Here is a 17,970-nt window from a genome sequence, read left to right as displayed (position 1 = left end):
AATGTTTCGAATGTTACAAAAGTAAGATCTTTAATGTTAAAAAAAAATTCGCCAAGTCAAAAGACAATTGCAAAATCATTAAAATGCTCAGCATCAACCGTAAACAAAGTGATTAATGCGATTAGAATCTTATAAGGCGAAAAAACAGAATGTGCTTCGTCTTTCTTCACGACATATCGCCGAACGCAGAACTCGCTGCAGAATTCTTTATGAGAAACATTTATCAGGACAAAAATGGAAAAATGTTGTCACAATAGACGATGCTTGTGTGTACTTAAATGACTTCAATGAAAAGAGATCCATTTATTATCATCAAAGAAGAGAAAACAAATCTCATACATGGTTCAAGGAATCTAAAGAAAGTTTTTCAAGGGGATTTATGATTGTTGCTGATTTTTTATTAAAAATAAAGAGAATGCAGAAAAATGTTAAGATCACCTCCACGTTATAGAAATCATATTTTATATCCAATTTTCAAATATGAAATACCTTCTCTTTACACAGTGTAATCAATCAATAGTAGTGTGTAATCAGTGTAATCATCAAGACAAAGCAAGCAGCTAACGTCAAAATGTACCGTTAATTTCCTGAGAAAAATGGAACAATAAACAGGTATCAAGGCCATACGTTTCACTCATATCCCTACTAAATATCCTATTCTATCACCAATGTGTTTTTCTGCGTTTGGACTTTTAAAAAGCAGGTTGTCGAACGTCGATCTACAACCTCCTTAGACTTTGGAAAGCTGTTCGAGAGCAATGGGATAAAATACCTCTTCCGATACTACAAAAGGCTTTATTGGCTTGGAAATGACGGTGTATAAAGAAAATGAAGAATAAGGCTATCAAATATAGCATTTCAAACATAAAAAATGTAAGTAAAATATTTTTATAATTACAATGAAAATCGTCTAAAAACTGGGCGAACAACCTCTGTATGAACCACAACTCGTGGGAATGCAACTAAATACAGTGGTGAAATTTAAATCAAACGTTGAACAGTACCAAGGGGCTGCACAATTATTAAATATTACCAGAAACTGCCTTACTACTCTACCGAAGCGTCGGAATCAAAGTGTCGGCAGCAAATAAACACAAAACCAAATAATAACAACTATCACAGCTAGCAGCAAACTAAATCTGTAGCGCGCACGCGTTGCTAGAAACATGCTCTGTCTAAAATCCAAAAGCTTCAGTTTAGGTGTTGGCTACTTATTTGCATTCTGGTGACGAATACAGAAAAGAGAATTTATAATAAAGGCGGAAATTATAAATAACTGGTTAATTAGTGTAAAATCCCTACATTAACAAAATAGCATGTACTACTAAAATGCAATAACACCGGTTCCGTAGCAAAAATTATTGAAGAATTACTTTACAGGTGTAAATGTTAAAAAATAAATTATTTTCCCCAGATTCTTATACATAATGATTTCTAATAACTCAAAATAACAGTGTAACGAATAAGTCGACAAGTTTCTGACTAAATAATAACAGTGCAAAGAATAAATCGATAACTTTGACAGAAGAATGATCACAATAGCTGTATCAAATGCATAAGCTGTTTCTCTCCCTCTCTATATATGTACTATATATATATGTAATAAAATCAGTCGAAATAGATGTAGTAAATGTTGATGGCGTAGCACGTGTAGCTTAGAACGTATATCCATATTGAAGAGGAGGAATTATGATTGCTTAGTATGCTAAAATATTGGATTCGGAATGACCAGGAAACTTGGCAGTTGAGACGGATTAAATTTCATTTTTTTTTTCAATTGATATTTGTGGCCACAATTTACTTTGACGCTCTAATCGTACCTGTTTCCAAAAAAGTTTCATTCTGTTGCCGAAGAAGTAGGTCCACGATCACTTGCAAATGTATAATCGTATATCATATGAGTGCGAAATTATATTACATTTCATTATGGTGTAAAAATTAAAATTATTATCGGTTTAGGGGCCCGTATTCAGAAAAGTTTGGGGATCGCTGATCTAAAGAACAATGATAGTAGAATGCGTGATACTAGAATATGTGCTATTTGTTGCGAAAATTACCGAGATGACATCGAGCGAAACAATATAGTTCGACCTGTTTTTTGGAAACGGAGTTAACAAATCTTCTGAACGTTCGTACGATGTCTCATTTTGAGTAAAGGCGTTTGAAAACAAAGATGTTTGGGGTACGAAAGGAATATCGTGAATATGTCATGCACCAGCATTTCTGAGGCCAAAAAGAGAAAAACTGACAAATTCAAAATCAAGCTTATATTACTTGTTTTCTTCGAGAACATTAGGATCGTCCATCATAAATTTCTGAAAAATGAGTCCCCTATTAATGTGGCAATTACGTACAAATTTTTGTACTTTTGGGCAATAAAGTCAGAAAAAAAAAAAAAAAAAAAACCAGAGAAGCTGAGGACTGGCTGCATTCTGCATCATAACAACGATCTGACTCACACAGTCATGTCAGTTAAGAAACTTGTTAGAATGGAAACAGATCTCTATTATGCCGCAACCACCTATCTTGGAAGACTTCTCACCCTATGACTTCTGATTGGTCCCTCTTATTAAGATGTTCTATAGGGTCGACGTTTGCAGACCATTCAAGTTATCCAGTGCAAGGGCCAGTCAACGATGACTGCCAAACAAGGCATTCTCCCGATAATTTCAGAAATAGCATGAGCAGCGCTCAAATAAGCGGGTGTGCTTTAATTTTTCAATGGATCAGATGACCGGGTAATAACTTTTTAGATTTCAGACGAAATTGCCCTTCAGTCATCTTCCGTGAACTTTTTCATTTAAAAATAATTCTAACTTTGTTACATCTCGGTTTGCGAAGAAGAACATTTATGGATATTTCATAAGCCATCGATAGCTTTCAACATAATTATTTTGGTATTGCATTTGTTATTTCATTAATTAGCTTTATCATTGGAACAACAAAACCACTATGTTTAGGCAACACATCAAAATTACGAATATGAAGAAAAATTGACAAAAAATAATAAAAAATATTTTATTTACAAAAATGTTTATTTAACAAAGTTATATATAAGGGATAGAATTTTAAAATATTATAATACTTTGAATAAATTCATAAAGATATACAATTTGACCCAAAAGTAAAAATTCAAGTTATAAACACTTTGAATAAAATTTCTTCAGAAGCAGAATTTTAGCTATCAAGTCTTCTACGTAAAAGAAAATTATAACACGAATTTCCCTATGACATATTTATAGATGAAGAACTGGTTTTTAATATTTGAGATTCACGAAAGTGTTATTATAGACTAATTTATTACAAACATTCATAGTTTTGTAGATTAAACTTATTTTCTACAGAATATCAGTGAATAAAAAATTAACTTATTGATGCTAACTATAACTGTACAATTTATGCTGAATTAAATGAAGAAAATCCGTGTAGCTCTGTATAATATCAATTTAAAAACTTAGTTAGAATGTTTGAAATATATTTCTAATTTCTTGTCAGTAAAGACCACTAGATATTAAGCAATTTTGTTTCACCTTGGAAACTCTTATACATAAAATTTATTCACAGAGCAAGATTATGAACTCAAATATTTAAGCCAGCTTTTCGGCATATATTGCATAACTCTGATAGCTAAACTTATTAAATTCCACATGATATGTTGGGAAAGATTTGTTTTCTTGAGTATTACATAGATGAATCCAAACATGACACCATACTTAGCCAACAAGCCTGCATAATATAACCTGAAAGAAATGACAGAATATCATGAATGCCTTCGTACTACAGTACTAAATTATGGAATGTACTTAATCAATAACACATTATTTAGCATTAAATATTCATTGTAGAATAAAATTACATACGCATAATTTAATAATATTTTAAGCAATCCATTTTAAAATATAAAATTTTAAACATTCGAAGACTTGTAAACTAGTAATATAAAAATTATTTTTCAAAAATTACTTAAGTCTGTATTCAAGAATTACTTAAAATTATGTATTTTAATCTTATTTTGGTTACTTTTGGGTTTGCATTTTGATGCATAAAATTTATAGGTAATATGAAATTACTACATTCTTCGAATGGTATGTAATGAAATTATTCTTTATACATATGGTGCCGGCGTCGAACGGCATTCTGCAAATGACATGAACTCTACATCTGCAAATAATTTTGATCCATATTCATCTTCATGTGCAATCAAATCGTTGATAATCTACATTATCTTTATTCTTTAAACAGTCACAGGTGTATGATGTGTTTCTACCCATAGACTCTTCAAAAGTTAGCTCATTTCTGTGAAGCAAATTCTACAAACTAAGATGGAATTTACATATATGTGTTTTCTTTAAATACGTAAATTACTTTAAATAAATATTCTTCACACTTTATTCATATACATGTAATGAAAAATTTATATTGCAAAGAATTTGAGCAGAACATTCTGCCTATTCTTTGTGAATTAGATTTGCATTGGAATATGTGCAAATTATTACAATCATTTGCTAATTAAATACGTGATCTCATTGCGTATTACTAAAAATTAATTTCTGTAATATTACTGCATAGCATAAAATGATTTTATTACCTCATAAGTCTTCTCCTTGCAGCTGGTATAGTTGAGACATGCTCTCCAAGTATAAATTTTCTGACTCCTAACACATAATTTTCTAAGTAAGGTGTCCATTCAATAGGCCTTACATCAATATTGAAAATCTAAAGGAAAGAAATGGAACATTAGATAAGTTCTATTTAGAATGTATAGAATGAAAGATCCTCCTTAGAATTAAAAACAGAATAATTTTTTAAGACGCATGAATATTCCATACTTTGGAATAGAAATAGATGTTATAACTGTCACAAAATACTTTACAATACACACTTATTAGTTAAAATAAATTGGATCATAAACCTCACCAAAAATTTCTCTGCTTTAAACTGCTTTTTGTAATAACTGAGCTAATGCAGTGCTTCCAGTAATTAATAATAATTTTACAAGTACTTTCAGACTGTACAGTATTCACCGAAGATTCAGACGGTACGATATGAGATAAAAAGTTAAAATGTACATTTAAAAAGATTTTTCTAGAGTTAAAAAGCATTTATATTTTGAGTAAGTGTAAATAATTTTAAGTCAGTGAATTATCTCACTTTCAAAACACAATTTTGAATTATGTTTCTTACATTTGTAGTAGATAACAAGCAATGATGAAGAAACAAAGTTGAGAATCACGTTAGACACCTACAGTAATATTTTGAAGTTACGCCATAGGAGGGATCAATAGAAACTGGGTAAATCGGGGTCTAACTTTGCATATAAATACATCTGAATTTTAGTTAAGTAGGACCAAGGACTAAAAAATACTTGTTTTGATGAAAATTATATAGTAAAGTATGTAATTTTTCAGCATACCAATAGAAAATACTAATAAAATAAATGCTCTACATAAAATGGAGATATTTCGGTACCAGAACTCGTCTGACGACTTAATGACTTTTCGTAATCGTGTAAAACTTCTTCAGTTAGCTAAATAGACTCGTGTGCAAAATTAAGAGAATTACAAATTATACATATTTTTACAAAAAGTTATAAGGTATAGAGCATTGCTCACTTTTCATCTCTCCTGCTTCTAAAAACCTAATATCTCTACAAAGTATTGAACCAAAAGCACTAATTATATCTCCGAATAATTATGCAAATATTCAGAGACGAATACGTATGCTTACACATGCGTACCTACGGAATTGTGGCTCTGATGTAGATATAAGCACACGGGGTGTTTTCGGCTATTTCAGTGCTCATACTCTTGCACAATATTCGTTGTGTTTCTCGAAAGAGTTGGGTAAATTTTATATGGTATGTGGTAAAATGAGCAGCCACGAACGTATGGACGAAGGAGTGAGATAGAGAATTGTCGGAGGGCTAATTACAAGCGCAGGTGGTTACAGAGCTCAATGTAACGCCCAGTGTCGTCTGCAATTTGTAGAAACATTTTCAGGACACTGGATTGATATCAAGAAGACCTGGATAAGGTCGAGCAAAATCCACAACGACAAATGAGGACCGTTATTTGACACTTTTAACGCGGCGACACAGGATTGCTATAACTTTATGGCTCTCACGAGAATTATGTACTGCCACTGAAATTTAAGTTTCATTATCTACAGTTACCCAAAGGCTTCATGAGATAGAGCTGTATTCCAGGAGACCCGCTGTTTGCATCGCGCTCATTTCAGCATCCAAGAGAGCGCATTTAGCAAGCCGCAGGCAACATGCGCCTTCGACTAGACTTCAGTAGAGCACCTTGGCATTTACAGACAGAGTCGTAGCTAGGGTTTTCAGCGCCCAGGGACAACTGAAGATTTCGCGCCCCTACTGCTTGCCAAGGATGGAAAACATTTAATTCTAAAATGGCATACCATCAGTTTGGCGCCCCTTGGATTCTGCGCCCGGGGACAGATGCCCCCCTTGCCCCCTCTAGCTACGCCCCTGTTTACAGATGAGTCGAGATTCAGCCTGGACACGGATTCTCGGTGTACCTGTATCCAGAGATAGCCTAGAACACGATATTATGCTCGTATATCAAAGAAAAGAATCATTGCGGTGGTGGAGGTGTAATGGTTTGAACATGCATTATGTTGGATAACCACACAGCCCTGCGTGTGTTTAACAAAGGCTCCCTGATTTCTAATGTATAGAGAGGAGATCTTAGAGTCCTATGTTAGAATTTGAGGGGCGCAGCTGGTCTTGGGTTCCTATTGATGAACGACAAGTCTCGTCCACATAGGGCTCAGTCGGTCGACGATTACCTGGAAAGGGAGGATATTCGCCGCATAGATTGGCCCGTCAGATAAGACGCTATAGGGAGGACAATTTTATCTCTCCATCCATCTCTAAGAACCATCTCAGAGTTAAAAACTGCTTTTCTGCAGAGTGGAATTGACTACTTCTTGCAGGGACTCCTCAACTGCTTCTTGTCCAATATACCGTCACGCTAAGCGACTTATGAGCCGTGAGAGAGAATCAAACCCCATATTTGGTCCTTTCCAGTTCGATATTACAACTTGGAGTTTGGACATCCGTGCACTATGATCTTTAGTGATAATAACGAGTACAGAAAGCGGATTTTGAATGGTATATCTCTTTCTATGTTAGAAGTGTATTATCAGACCAAATTTCATAAAATCTGTCCATTAATATTTTAGAAAGTCACATAATGTGCAAATTGTCTGAATTTTGCACAGGAATGTACTTTTCTATACTTGCATTGTAGCTCAAGATGCGATTCTTATTCTCCAAAATTTGTAACCCTTTTCAATTGTACCGAGACCTTCTAAAAGTCTTAAATTTGTTTTATGCTTTTATGGTGGATTTGAGAGGTATGCTTTTTCAGTCGGGATTTGCTCATATACTTCTAACAGAAAACGATTGTCAACTTTTTATGGAAGTCTAACAGCTCAATGACGTTGTCTCTATCAGCTTTAAAACCTTGATGTCTGGCAAGAATGACCGTTTCTATTACATGAGTTCTGGCGTTGTTTGCGTCTTGTTTTTGAAAGTTAATTGACAAATATTATTCCAAACATCATTCAAGATCCCTTTAGGAAATTTTATTCCAAGTTTCTTTAATAATTCTTTTGACATTTAATAACAATAAATTTTATCCAAAGGTCTTTAATAAGACAGCTAATTATTTTGCCTCACAGATGCGCAAATGACCATTTGTTTTGACAGCATCTTCGTCCATCGGTTGAAACAAGTTGATTGTGTCTGGAGGTAAAACATCAGCTTTCACACGTGAGTTTGAAATCAATGAAGTGTAAAAGTGTTGATGAGTGCATCATCGATATGATCATAACTTTAAGCGGAAAATGTTTCAACGAAATGAGAGGGTTGGGAGGAGCCACGTAATTTCAAATTCGCGTATGCCAATGTATTATTGTATTAATTTTTATAATTAGTTGACATAATACATATTTATTTGTAGCTCTTCTCTTCAACTAGAATATCACCTGTGAATTCTGTAAGGCATGAGAAGAAGGCATGGTATGAGGCATTCTCTGAAGATGACACCAGAGGTGCCAACAGCCTAATAAGGTATAGAGAGGAGATCTTAGAGTCTTGTATTAGTTCACATCTTTGCATTTCTATATGATACATATACAATATTTAGAAGAGCGCAATAAAATGTGAAATTTTGTATAGAATGTTTTATTTGCATGTTACATTTTTCCACCAAATTTCTATTCAAATTACTTTAAGAGGAAAAACGTTTCGACATAAATATGTAAGATTATTTCATTAAAATCTATAAGTTACTTGAATCTATAAAATAAAAATAAGAAGCCTATATGCTTTAAAGAGTTAGTATTTATGTCTTTTTGTAGTCTTGAATCATTCCATAAGCAAAATGTTGACAGAAACGAAAGACGATAAAACATGGCATTCATTCAAATGTACTGTCTCAAATTTGAGAACAAATTTGTTTGGAATTAAATAAATAGGAAAAAATAAATTTGTAAACCATTTTCCTGTCCTTTCTTTGTATTGTTAGATATTGCACATTGATATTTGTTAGATATTAATAGTTGTATTTTAGGTAATAACCGCATACTATTTAAAAAATATATTACCTCTTTGTCCCTTCGCGACTGAAGTTCTCTCAAGTGAACTAAATTCGTGCATTGGAAAGTCCATTCTCTAGTTGTGAAGTACTGTAAATATCCAGCTGCTCGTTCCATTCTGTGAACCAAACTTACAAACCTGGAACAAAAAGAAAACACAATCTTAAGCACTTTCCTCCATTCTCTTGAGTTTAGAAAATATCTTTAACACCAATAAATTACTGAACTGATTTGAACCACAAGGGACTGACTCGAATAACTCAATTTTGGTAAAGCATATACAGTGAACTAATTGCAAGGGTAGTACTAAGGATGATTGAAAACGTTTGAAAAAGCCTCTTTTTCTCTTCTCCGATAATATATATGGCAATGCTGTGCTGAGATTTAATGATGGTTCTACATCGTCCGGTTTGAATTTGAAGCTCGACAGCCATGAACTTGGGGTCAAAAAAGGTACAAGTGCTTAGTTTAAATTTGCAGGCCGACAGCCGTGGCCTTCAGCACTTGGTCATAACGAGTGGTACTACCTAGTTCGTTTTGCCTTGTGGATGAGGCAGACATCTGTTTGATTATACAGGACTGATGCCATATAGTCAAACACATCCCGTATTACTTAATAAAAACTCGGAATGAATTTTGTATTAAATATGTGAAAACTCGTAATGAAACATTTGAAATTCTTCATTTAAGCATGCTTTGTAATGTATATAACAGAGGCATTTCAAGGTGCTAAGACATGATTTGGTACTACAAAGTGGTACCAAACACATCACGACATACCAAAAATAAATATATACCAGAAAATCTACTTTCCACAATCAATACACAAACACAACAACAAACAAATCATTCGTTCCGGCGTATTTCTACAAATTTAAGACTTCAAATACTGAACTTTACATACGTAACGAGCAAGATACATCGGAGCATTACTTAACAAGTTGCCAAGTAGGAAAAGGACTCCGCATAAAGTTTCAAAATAACAATCCGCCAGCACTCGGAAGATATTAAACTAAGAATAACATACAATACCTAATAAAGAAAGATAAAAAGATAAAAGATGTAATCTTCCATCACGAAGAGAAACTGTGTTGCGCTGCATATATACTCATGGAACTATGGAATATAACTCATGGAACAACAAATACAGCAACATCTATATTGTAGCACTTAAATATTTCCTAAGTAAATAATATTCTAATGAATGTTACGTCCCTGCGGGGCATTCTCCCAGTGAACGTAGGGTAAATATACTAACCTATGAAAAGTAAACGGTGTCACTATCTTCCATCGACAATCAATAGGCTGTAGAGTCATTTGCATTATCGATGCAAAAGATGTGAAAAATTACCATCGGGACTCGAACACTGGACCCCTCGAATACGCATCGAGTATGCTTCCAATTACACCACGAAGGCATTCGGAGAGGAGATAGAAAATACCTTATATACTCTCCCTTCTGAAGGACGACGTGACTGGGGATTAGGGGGCTCAGTCGCCAAAATCTGGTAGTGACGAAATATCTTCCAAATTTCTTAATTCGGGCGCTATTTGTACAGTCATTAGGATTATCGATGCAGGAAACGTGAAAAATGGTCAATGCTCTCACCAGCACTCGAACCCTGGTCCTCTCGAATATGCATCTAGTACACTTCTAATTGCACCTCGAAGGCAGGAGGAAAAGAGAGAGAAAATAGCTTGCAAGGTTATTCGCTGTAGTTACAAGTGTCAACATTACACACTCTGAGCAGATAGTGAATAGTGACTACTATATTAACGTCTTGAAAATAATTTGCTTGGGGCATGAAGGAAAACCATACTCGATTGGTTAAAAAATATTGATTTTGCTCCAGGACAATGCCCGATTGTATGTTGGAGCTATTCTTACGAAGCTTAGTTGTTCTGCACAATTGTTTAATAAGTTTATAGTATCTATTTAAATGGTTTTATTTATAAACAGACTATAGAAAAAGGATGGATATGAGGAAGCACTGACAATTTATACTTTCATATACACAAACTTAGAGCACTGTATCTAAATTTCTCCAGATTAATTGAAGGAAAAACAAAAGACTACTCACTCGGTTTTGTATCCGAATATCCAACCCACCGTGTCGATAAAATAAGCTGGTAAACTGTGTTCCAACTTAACAGAAAGGGTATTCATAAAAGGGCTGGATTTGAAGCTTCCTCCTGGATAACGAATAACGTTGGGTAATGGATATTTTATGATGAGAGGATAGGCTGTTCTTTCGATATCCGACCATGTGACACGATTTAAGTCACCCGATGTGCAATTATACACTTTTATTGTGTTAGGCCTGTGAAAAGAGAGCTAAATAACTATAACTGAGAAGAAATTTGCATAAAAATAAATAATAAAATATAAAATAATACAAAGAAGTTTTAACAGAAAAATCAAAATAACGATATTTTAATATTTATGTTAATTGTTACTTGGAACTTCTTTTTATATCATTAATTTGTTATTAAAAATTTCTTTTTAATTGTTATTGTTCATTGCTTTTCGATCTACCCAACATCCAGAAATTTAATCAAGAATACAAAATCTAAGTGCAACACATATAATAGGATGGTATATGTGGACCAATGTTTAAAATGTTTACAATAGTGTCCGTCAAAAACATCGCGGATGGAAACGTCGCGGAAAAAACATCGTAAGGAGAAAACGTCGTGGTATATAAAACATCGTGGGAGAGAAGGGAAGCAAAGAGTTCTAAAACATCGTAATACAAAATATCGTAGTCTAAAATAAAGCGATTCAAAAACTTCGCAGTTTAAAAACATATCGTCGAAAAACATGTCGTCGAAAATATCGTGGTAAAAAATAAAGCACCTCTAAATCATCGTATGACGATAACATCGCACACATGCGTTTTCATGTTTTAATAGTTGTAAACGCCTGTTTGCATAATGATTTGAGAGCGCAAGAAGGAAAGAGGAATTCTTTTACTTCTATATTTCATATTTTAGAATGAACTAATAAATTTTTGCTGAAAAAATAAAAAGGAAACTTAAGCATTTAAAACTTGAAAATGAGTAGAAAATTAATGCAACTTACAGAACTTCTGAAATTTTAAATTTACATAGTTAATTAACAAATGTCATTAATAAATTAACCTTTTTATAAAGTTTTACTGATAATTTTTTTATGAAAAATACAGTCTAAAAACGCTTCGAGAAAAGATGATAAATAACTGCATACGGTTACCGCTATAAAAATTGCTTAGTTAATAATCAAATAATTTTCTCTCACATTTGTTAATCTGACGTTGTTTTAGGGAAAACTATATCTTGTTTACTTCCGTTTATTCTTAAAGTGTCGTTAACATTTTCATGTATAGAGTGCAAACAATTTTTTGGATATCAATTTTTAGTTGTATTTTAGTAATAACTAATAATTTTACTTGTATTTTAGTAATTTTTTAGTTATGACGAAAGTCAGTTACGTAATATGTCAGTATGAAATTTGAAAAACGCATGTGTGCGATGTTATCGTCATGCGATGAATTGTAGGTATCTTATTTTTTACCTCGATATTTTCGACGACGATGTTTTTAAACTGCGACGTTTTTGAACTGCTTTACTTTCGACCATGATGTTTTAGAACTGCGATGTTTTCTTTTTGCTTTCTTTTCTTCCACGAAGTTTTCTCCTTGCATTGTTTTCTCCGCAACGTTTTCGTCCGCGATATTTTTGCCGCAATGTTTTCGGCTGTGATCATTACAGTACAACGCAAAGAATGTTAAAAAGCAGAATATCAAATAATAGTGTGATATAGTAGTGTATATAAATGGAGAACAAAATTAGTAAGAAAATTAAGCAAGCAAGTATAAGGAAGCCTACAAAAAGGAAATACCTTATTTAATTAACATGAATTTATTTGTAATGAATTAATGTCAGCACGAAATAGGGTGACTGGAAAAATTTTGCAGTCTGCAATATTTACCTTTAATTATTATTTTATCTTTTCCATCTTTATCACTTTATTTATTACCTGTTTGAAAATGACTAATTTTTTATCTTTATTAATTTATATTTGTAGTCACTTTTTACTGTTTTACTATTTGTAATTACTGTTTAATGTTTATAATTACTGTTCACATTCCAGGTTGAAATGTAACTAAGGAACATTTACGTAAATTATTCTGGCCATTTTATTTCGATAATGAAAGAAAGAGAGGAAGAAATCTAGTTAAGATAACAAGAATATGAATTATTCGCCTGTCTTCAAGCTTTTGTCATAGCATTCTTTGTGAATTTTGGAATTTTTAAAAGATTCGGAAACTTTCTTTTATACCTATCGGTAACTCAGACGACTGATAACTTCAATACACTGTTAGTTAATAAACAGATTCGTGAGAAATTTCTGTTATTCATGTATGAGACTTCATCTATATCCATTCAAAATTTCTTTCAGGATGGAGTTATTTAAATTCAAACTGCCTGCACCTTTTTATATTTAATACGTTCTTGAATTTGCTACCAAAGCAAGGGTTATTTATTGAGCATGCTTTAATGACTTTCAATACTTGCTTTAATACTGGAATGGAAATGGTAGTTAACAAAACGCGTATTTTCTTTTCAGTATGCTCTAAGGTGCTCTTAAAAAGAAACTAAATTTTGCATAGATCTTTGTATATTGATTCTTAAATATACTTTCAGTTACAAAAGTTATCAAAATAAAGTAGAGAATTTTTATGAAAACAGTTACAAATGTCTAAGGCTTTGTAGATATGAATCAAAATTTTTATATGTCAGCGTATAGCAAATTTTCCAGTGTTAGTAATTTAACATACTATGTTCGCAAAGTTCTATACCCAGCCTCTATTTTCGCAACCTTTAGCCGGATACCTATACTTCAAATTACAAAAATGTTTTAAATAACGCACATATTCATTCTTGGCAATTTTGAATTTAAAAAAAATCAAATTTTAAAAATTATGCAATGACTTTATATACGGTCCCGGTCCTTATGTTATTTAGAAAAATTTGTGTCTTTGGTACAACGACACATTTTGTATTTTATTTTTTATGATGAGTATAAAATTTTTATAAATATACCCTGGGAAACATTAAAAAAATAGATTTCGTAATTTTTGCAAAATTTTTTTAAATTGGAAAGACATGAACATTTACGTCAATTAAAATAATTTTTACTGGAAATATGTCTACGACTTAAGTTTACGAAAACAAAGGCCGGTGGACATTCGTCATTGTTTAATAATCTTACAACTACAAGAAGCTCCACAGCTTTATATATAAAATACTGATTTGGATCACCTTTTCACCCCCTATTGCGAAACAAAATTTAAGATATTTTAGTCTCACTTAAGGAACATTATTTTAATCCCTCTTATAAAATTAATAATACTGCTCGTTTTGAAGATAAATTGTTTAAAATATCTCTTGTTGTTAAACTTATGCTTGTGTCCCCGTGAAAATATTGATTGTGCACATATTTGCTAATATGTAAAGATGTACTTTTTTGCTAAGTTAATAAAGTATAATTCTTTCAACAATGTGTTTTTAATGCCATTTTGTTATTTTTGCTTGAAATTAAATTGTTAATACTAGTAATTTCTTTTGATTTAATTTAATATAAAATACTAAATTAGTTACTTAATTAATTTAAAATTTATGATGCAGACAAATAATAAATAATAATATTTTAAGAAAAATACTTTTGAGATCCGATTTGCCATGCTGAGGATATTAATAAGTTAGCCACCAGATCTACAGGCATCCAGTCCACGACTGTTCCTTCATAAACCAACATTGTACGAAGAAGACCTTGGCCAGTCTGAAAGGTTACAATTAAGATATATTTTTTTCAGTTTTAGAGAATCTATCAGGTTATCGCATTTAAATTTCATATTCCAAAAAGACTGAGCTAAATAATTCACAGTAGAAAAAAAAAAAAACAGATTTCTTTTAGCAAAACGTTGTAGTTATTGTCATTGATTCTGGAGTCACAGAAAATAGCTGAATAACATACATTGAAGTTACGTTTATGTACGATGCATTTAAAGTTACCTTGTTGTACTGAAAATTTCTGTATACTTACCATGATAATGAATGTTGTTGGCCCGTTGACTCCATCAACCCAGCCCTAAGAAAATAAAATAGTATTTATTAAATTGAAATAATGAAAGGTTTTATTTTTGTTTTCATAAAAAAATTTATCTTTCTCTTTTCTTAAAATAGAAATAGAAAAACTGTGTTCAATTAACCGTTTAGTCCTCCCGTGAGACAAATTAAGGTTAGGTAAAACTGAATGCAAGAAAACCACCATTTTTCTGACCATAGTGAAAACTCCTTGAAGAAGTTAACCCTTTGCACTCGAAAAACGAACTCTCGGTCACCGCTTGATTTGGTACGGTAACGAAAGGTAACTCTCGGTTTGATGCTATAATTCCAGAATTAGCGATGTTTATTTAGGTTTGATTTGGGCAATATTGCTTCATGGGTGTATTCAACAATACGTGTAAAGCAACTGCCAATCTTAAATACATTTTATAGATTTATGTTACAGATGCGTTTTCGACGTTAGTTCGAACACAACAGTGTTGGCAATAGGAGTATTATTTTTGAAGCGGAAAGTAACGTTACACACGGAAAGTAACGCAGATAAACATGGAATACGATGAAGGAATCAGTTCAAGTGAAGATGAGTTCGAGTTTTCGTTGATGAAGAAAGAAATTACGTCTATATATAGACTGTTTGACGATAGAGAGTAGTGATGAGGATAGAGATGAAGTAACAGGTGTAAGAGGCCAAAAAATCAGAGTTGAACAGCGAATGAGAAAACGATAGTGATTCAGAATAGTGAAAGAAAATTCAGAATGGATAATGTGCACAGAATTCGATGAAATACTGCAAAGAATATCTGTTCTTTGGCTCTTTCGTCGTCCTTTGGACCTGGACTGTCCTTCTTTGGTCCAGGTACGTCGTCCTTTGGCTGTTCGTCGGATACTTGTCCGATGGGTATATTACAACAAAGTATCCGACTAAAGAGACAAAGGACCGCAAGTAACTTCATACATAAAAGAACTATTCGATTTCCTTAAATTGTGTGTGGAAGCATTTTAAGTTAGCTGTGAGAAATTTACCAAATATGAGGAAAATCGTCTCGAGTTGCTTGTTTAAACTATTCGATTTCCTTAAATTGTGTGTGAAAGCATTTTAAGTTAGCTGTAAGAAATTTACCAAATATGAGGAAAATCGTCTCGAGTTGCTTGTTTAAACTATTCGATTTCCTTAAATTGTGTGTGAAAGCATTTGAAGTTAGCTGTAAGAAATTTACCAAATATGAGGAAAATCGTCTCGAGTTGCTTGTTTAAACTATTCGATTTCCTTAAATTGTGTGTGAAAGCATTTGAAGTTAGCTGTAAGAAATTTACCAAATATGAGGAAAATCGTCTCGAGTTGCTTGTTTAAACTATTCGATTTCCTTAAATTGTGTGTGAAAGCATTTGAAGTTAGCTGTAAGAAATTTACCAAATATGAGGAAAATCGTCTCGAGTTGCTTGTTTAAAACTATTCGATTTCTTTAAATTGTGTGTGAAAGCATTTTAAGTTAGCTGTAAAAAATTTACCAAATATGAGGAAAATCGTCTCGAGTTGCTTGTTTAAACTATTCGATTTCCTTAAATTGTGTGTGAAAGCATTTTAAGTTAGCTGTAAGAAATTTACCAAATATGAGGAAAATCGTCTCGAGTTGCTTGCTTACCCGAGCGAAAAAGGTGTCGAGTGCAAAGGGTTAAATAAAAGCTTCTAAAAATACGGCTAGCTTTAGCTGTAGGTATGTATGGGAGGAAACTGAAGAAAATCGCATAATTAATATTTTTGGATCATTCTTATTTAAAAAGAGAGCGAAAAGTTAATTTTAGAAAATTTCAAAACTTTATAATAGGTATATTTTTAGATGTTAGAATTTTAAAGTCGCATTAAGACTATACACTACTAGTCTCATACAAGAACATTATATTATCATAATAAAATTAAGAAAAAAAGCTTTTAGGATGAAATGCTGGCGAAAATGTATATAAACTTATGAAATGAAAAAAAAAAAAAAAGAAAAAGAAAGAAAGAAAGAAAGAAAGTGAAAAAAGACTGTAAACGCTAAACCAATTCTTAAACCCTTTTATTTTATTTTTTTTTTTTAAATTTATGAAATGAACTTAAAAAGCTAGGCATTTATAAATGACAGAAGACTTCTACAGTAAACTGTAAATAATTATTTGCACGAAAGTGGACTAACGAAATAACATCACGCTACAGATTTTATTATGGCGCAATAAAATCATAACCGTGGAACTACGTTTCTCAGCAATGCAGAAGAAAGAAGCGATACCTCCTTTTCTGTTTCACATATCAGCATGTCTTTAAAAAAAAAAGTGTATTAAATTGCCCAGTTAATATTTTTCTCTCATTCTTGGTTTAAAAGAGGGCGTATTTGCTTTATAATCTGTGGAAAGTTTAAAATTTTGTAGCCGATACGTTTTTAGATGCTGAAATCTTAAAATCATAAATGCTGTAAAAAAGTCGAAGTTCAGCGATTTTCGAAAATTCGCCAAAATATCAGAAATGATTTTACAAATTGGATACAATTTAATTTAAAGATTTTTTCTCGCTCTATCCGATGGTGCAAATAGTACATTTTTGCGAATTTTAGTTTATTCATTAAACAAAGGTATGAGCGAAAAATCGTTTAAACATTAAATTTAAAAAAAAGTTGGATTTTGAGAAAATCGCTTCATTGCATTGCATTATCACCGATAAGCAGTGGTATGTACTAAATTTGAACTCTATTGCTTATCAAGAAGCAATGTTAAAAATCGGGGACAAACTTTCAATCACAGCAACAGACACCACGAATGAACTAAATAAAAGCTTATGATAATAAGGGTGATATCCATCCACTTCTTTATTACATTACTTAGAGGGAATAATTTTTTAAGGAAGAGATTTTCCGTATTATTTAGCGATTAAATGTATTCATTTAGTATAAATATATGGACACAAGTGTATAATTATATATAACTTCTTAACATTCTAAGCGCCATGCCAGTCACCAGCAACTGACACTATACATTCCTTTCGCCCGCCTCGGTCACCCGTGACTGAAAACTTACTTTTCATTCAGATAGCATCAGTTACTGTTTACCAATGATATATAACTTAAAAAAGCATATTCTTTTTTAAGATTCTGCGCAGATTACCGGCCGCCAGTATTTCGGGGAAATCGGATATCGTGGCTAAACGGAAAGGAAGAAAAAACAGGTTCGGCGGTTAACGTGCTAATTTAGATGATTTTAATT

The 17,970-nt window shown here is 32.4% G+C and overlaps 1 protein-coding gene across 1 annotated transcript in view; it reads right to left on the bottom strand.

Annotated features, from left to right (window-relative positions):
- Positions 1-3,004: 3,004 nt before the first annotated feature.
- LOC118200982 (putative fatty acyl-CoA reductase CG5065) overlaps positions 3,005-17,970 on the bottom strand; it is a 67,760-nt gene continuing 52,794 nt past the window's right edge. The window contains exons 8-13 of the mRNA XM_085827691.1: positions 14,714-14,758; positions 14,331-14,449; positions 10,707-10,946; positions 8,635-8,764; positions 4,589-4,716; positions 3,005-3,740 (exon numbers count right to left, since the gene is read on the bottom strand). Of these exons, the coding sequence (XP_085683817.1) occupies positions 3,572-3,740; positions 4,589-4,716; positions 8,635-8,764; positions 10,707-10,946; positions 14,331-14,449; positions 14,714-14,758 (831 nt within the window). The 3' untranslated portion in view covers positions 3,005-3,571. The remainder of the gene's footprint in view (positions 3,741-4,588; positions 4,717-8,634; positions 8,765-10,706; positions 10,947-14,330; positions 14,450-14,713; positions 14,759-17,970) is intronic.

Source organism: Stegodyphus dumicola, chromosome 12, assembly GCF_044657685.1.
Source record: "Stegodyphus dumicola isolate Sdum_Otavi_A_Nest chromosome 12, ASM4465768v1".
Lineage (NCBI taxonomy): Eukaryota > Metazoa > Arthropoda > Arachnida > Araneae > Eresidae > Stegodyphus > Stegodyphus dumicola.
This window is presented reverse-complemented; position numbering and strand designations above follow the sequence as displayed.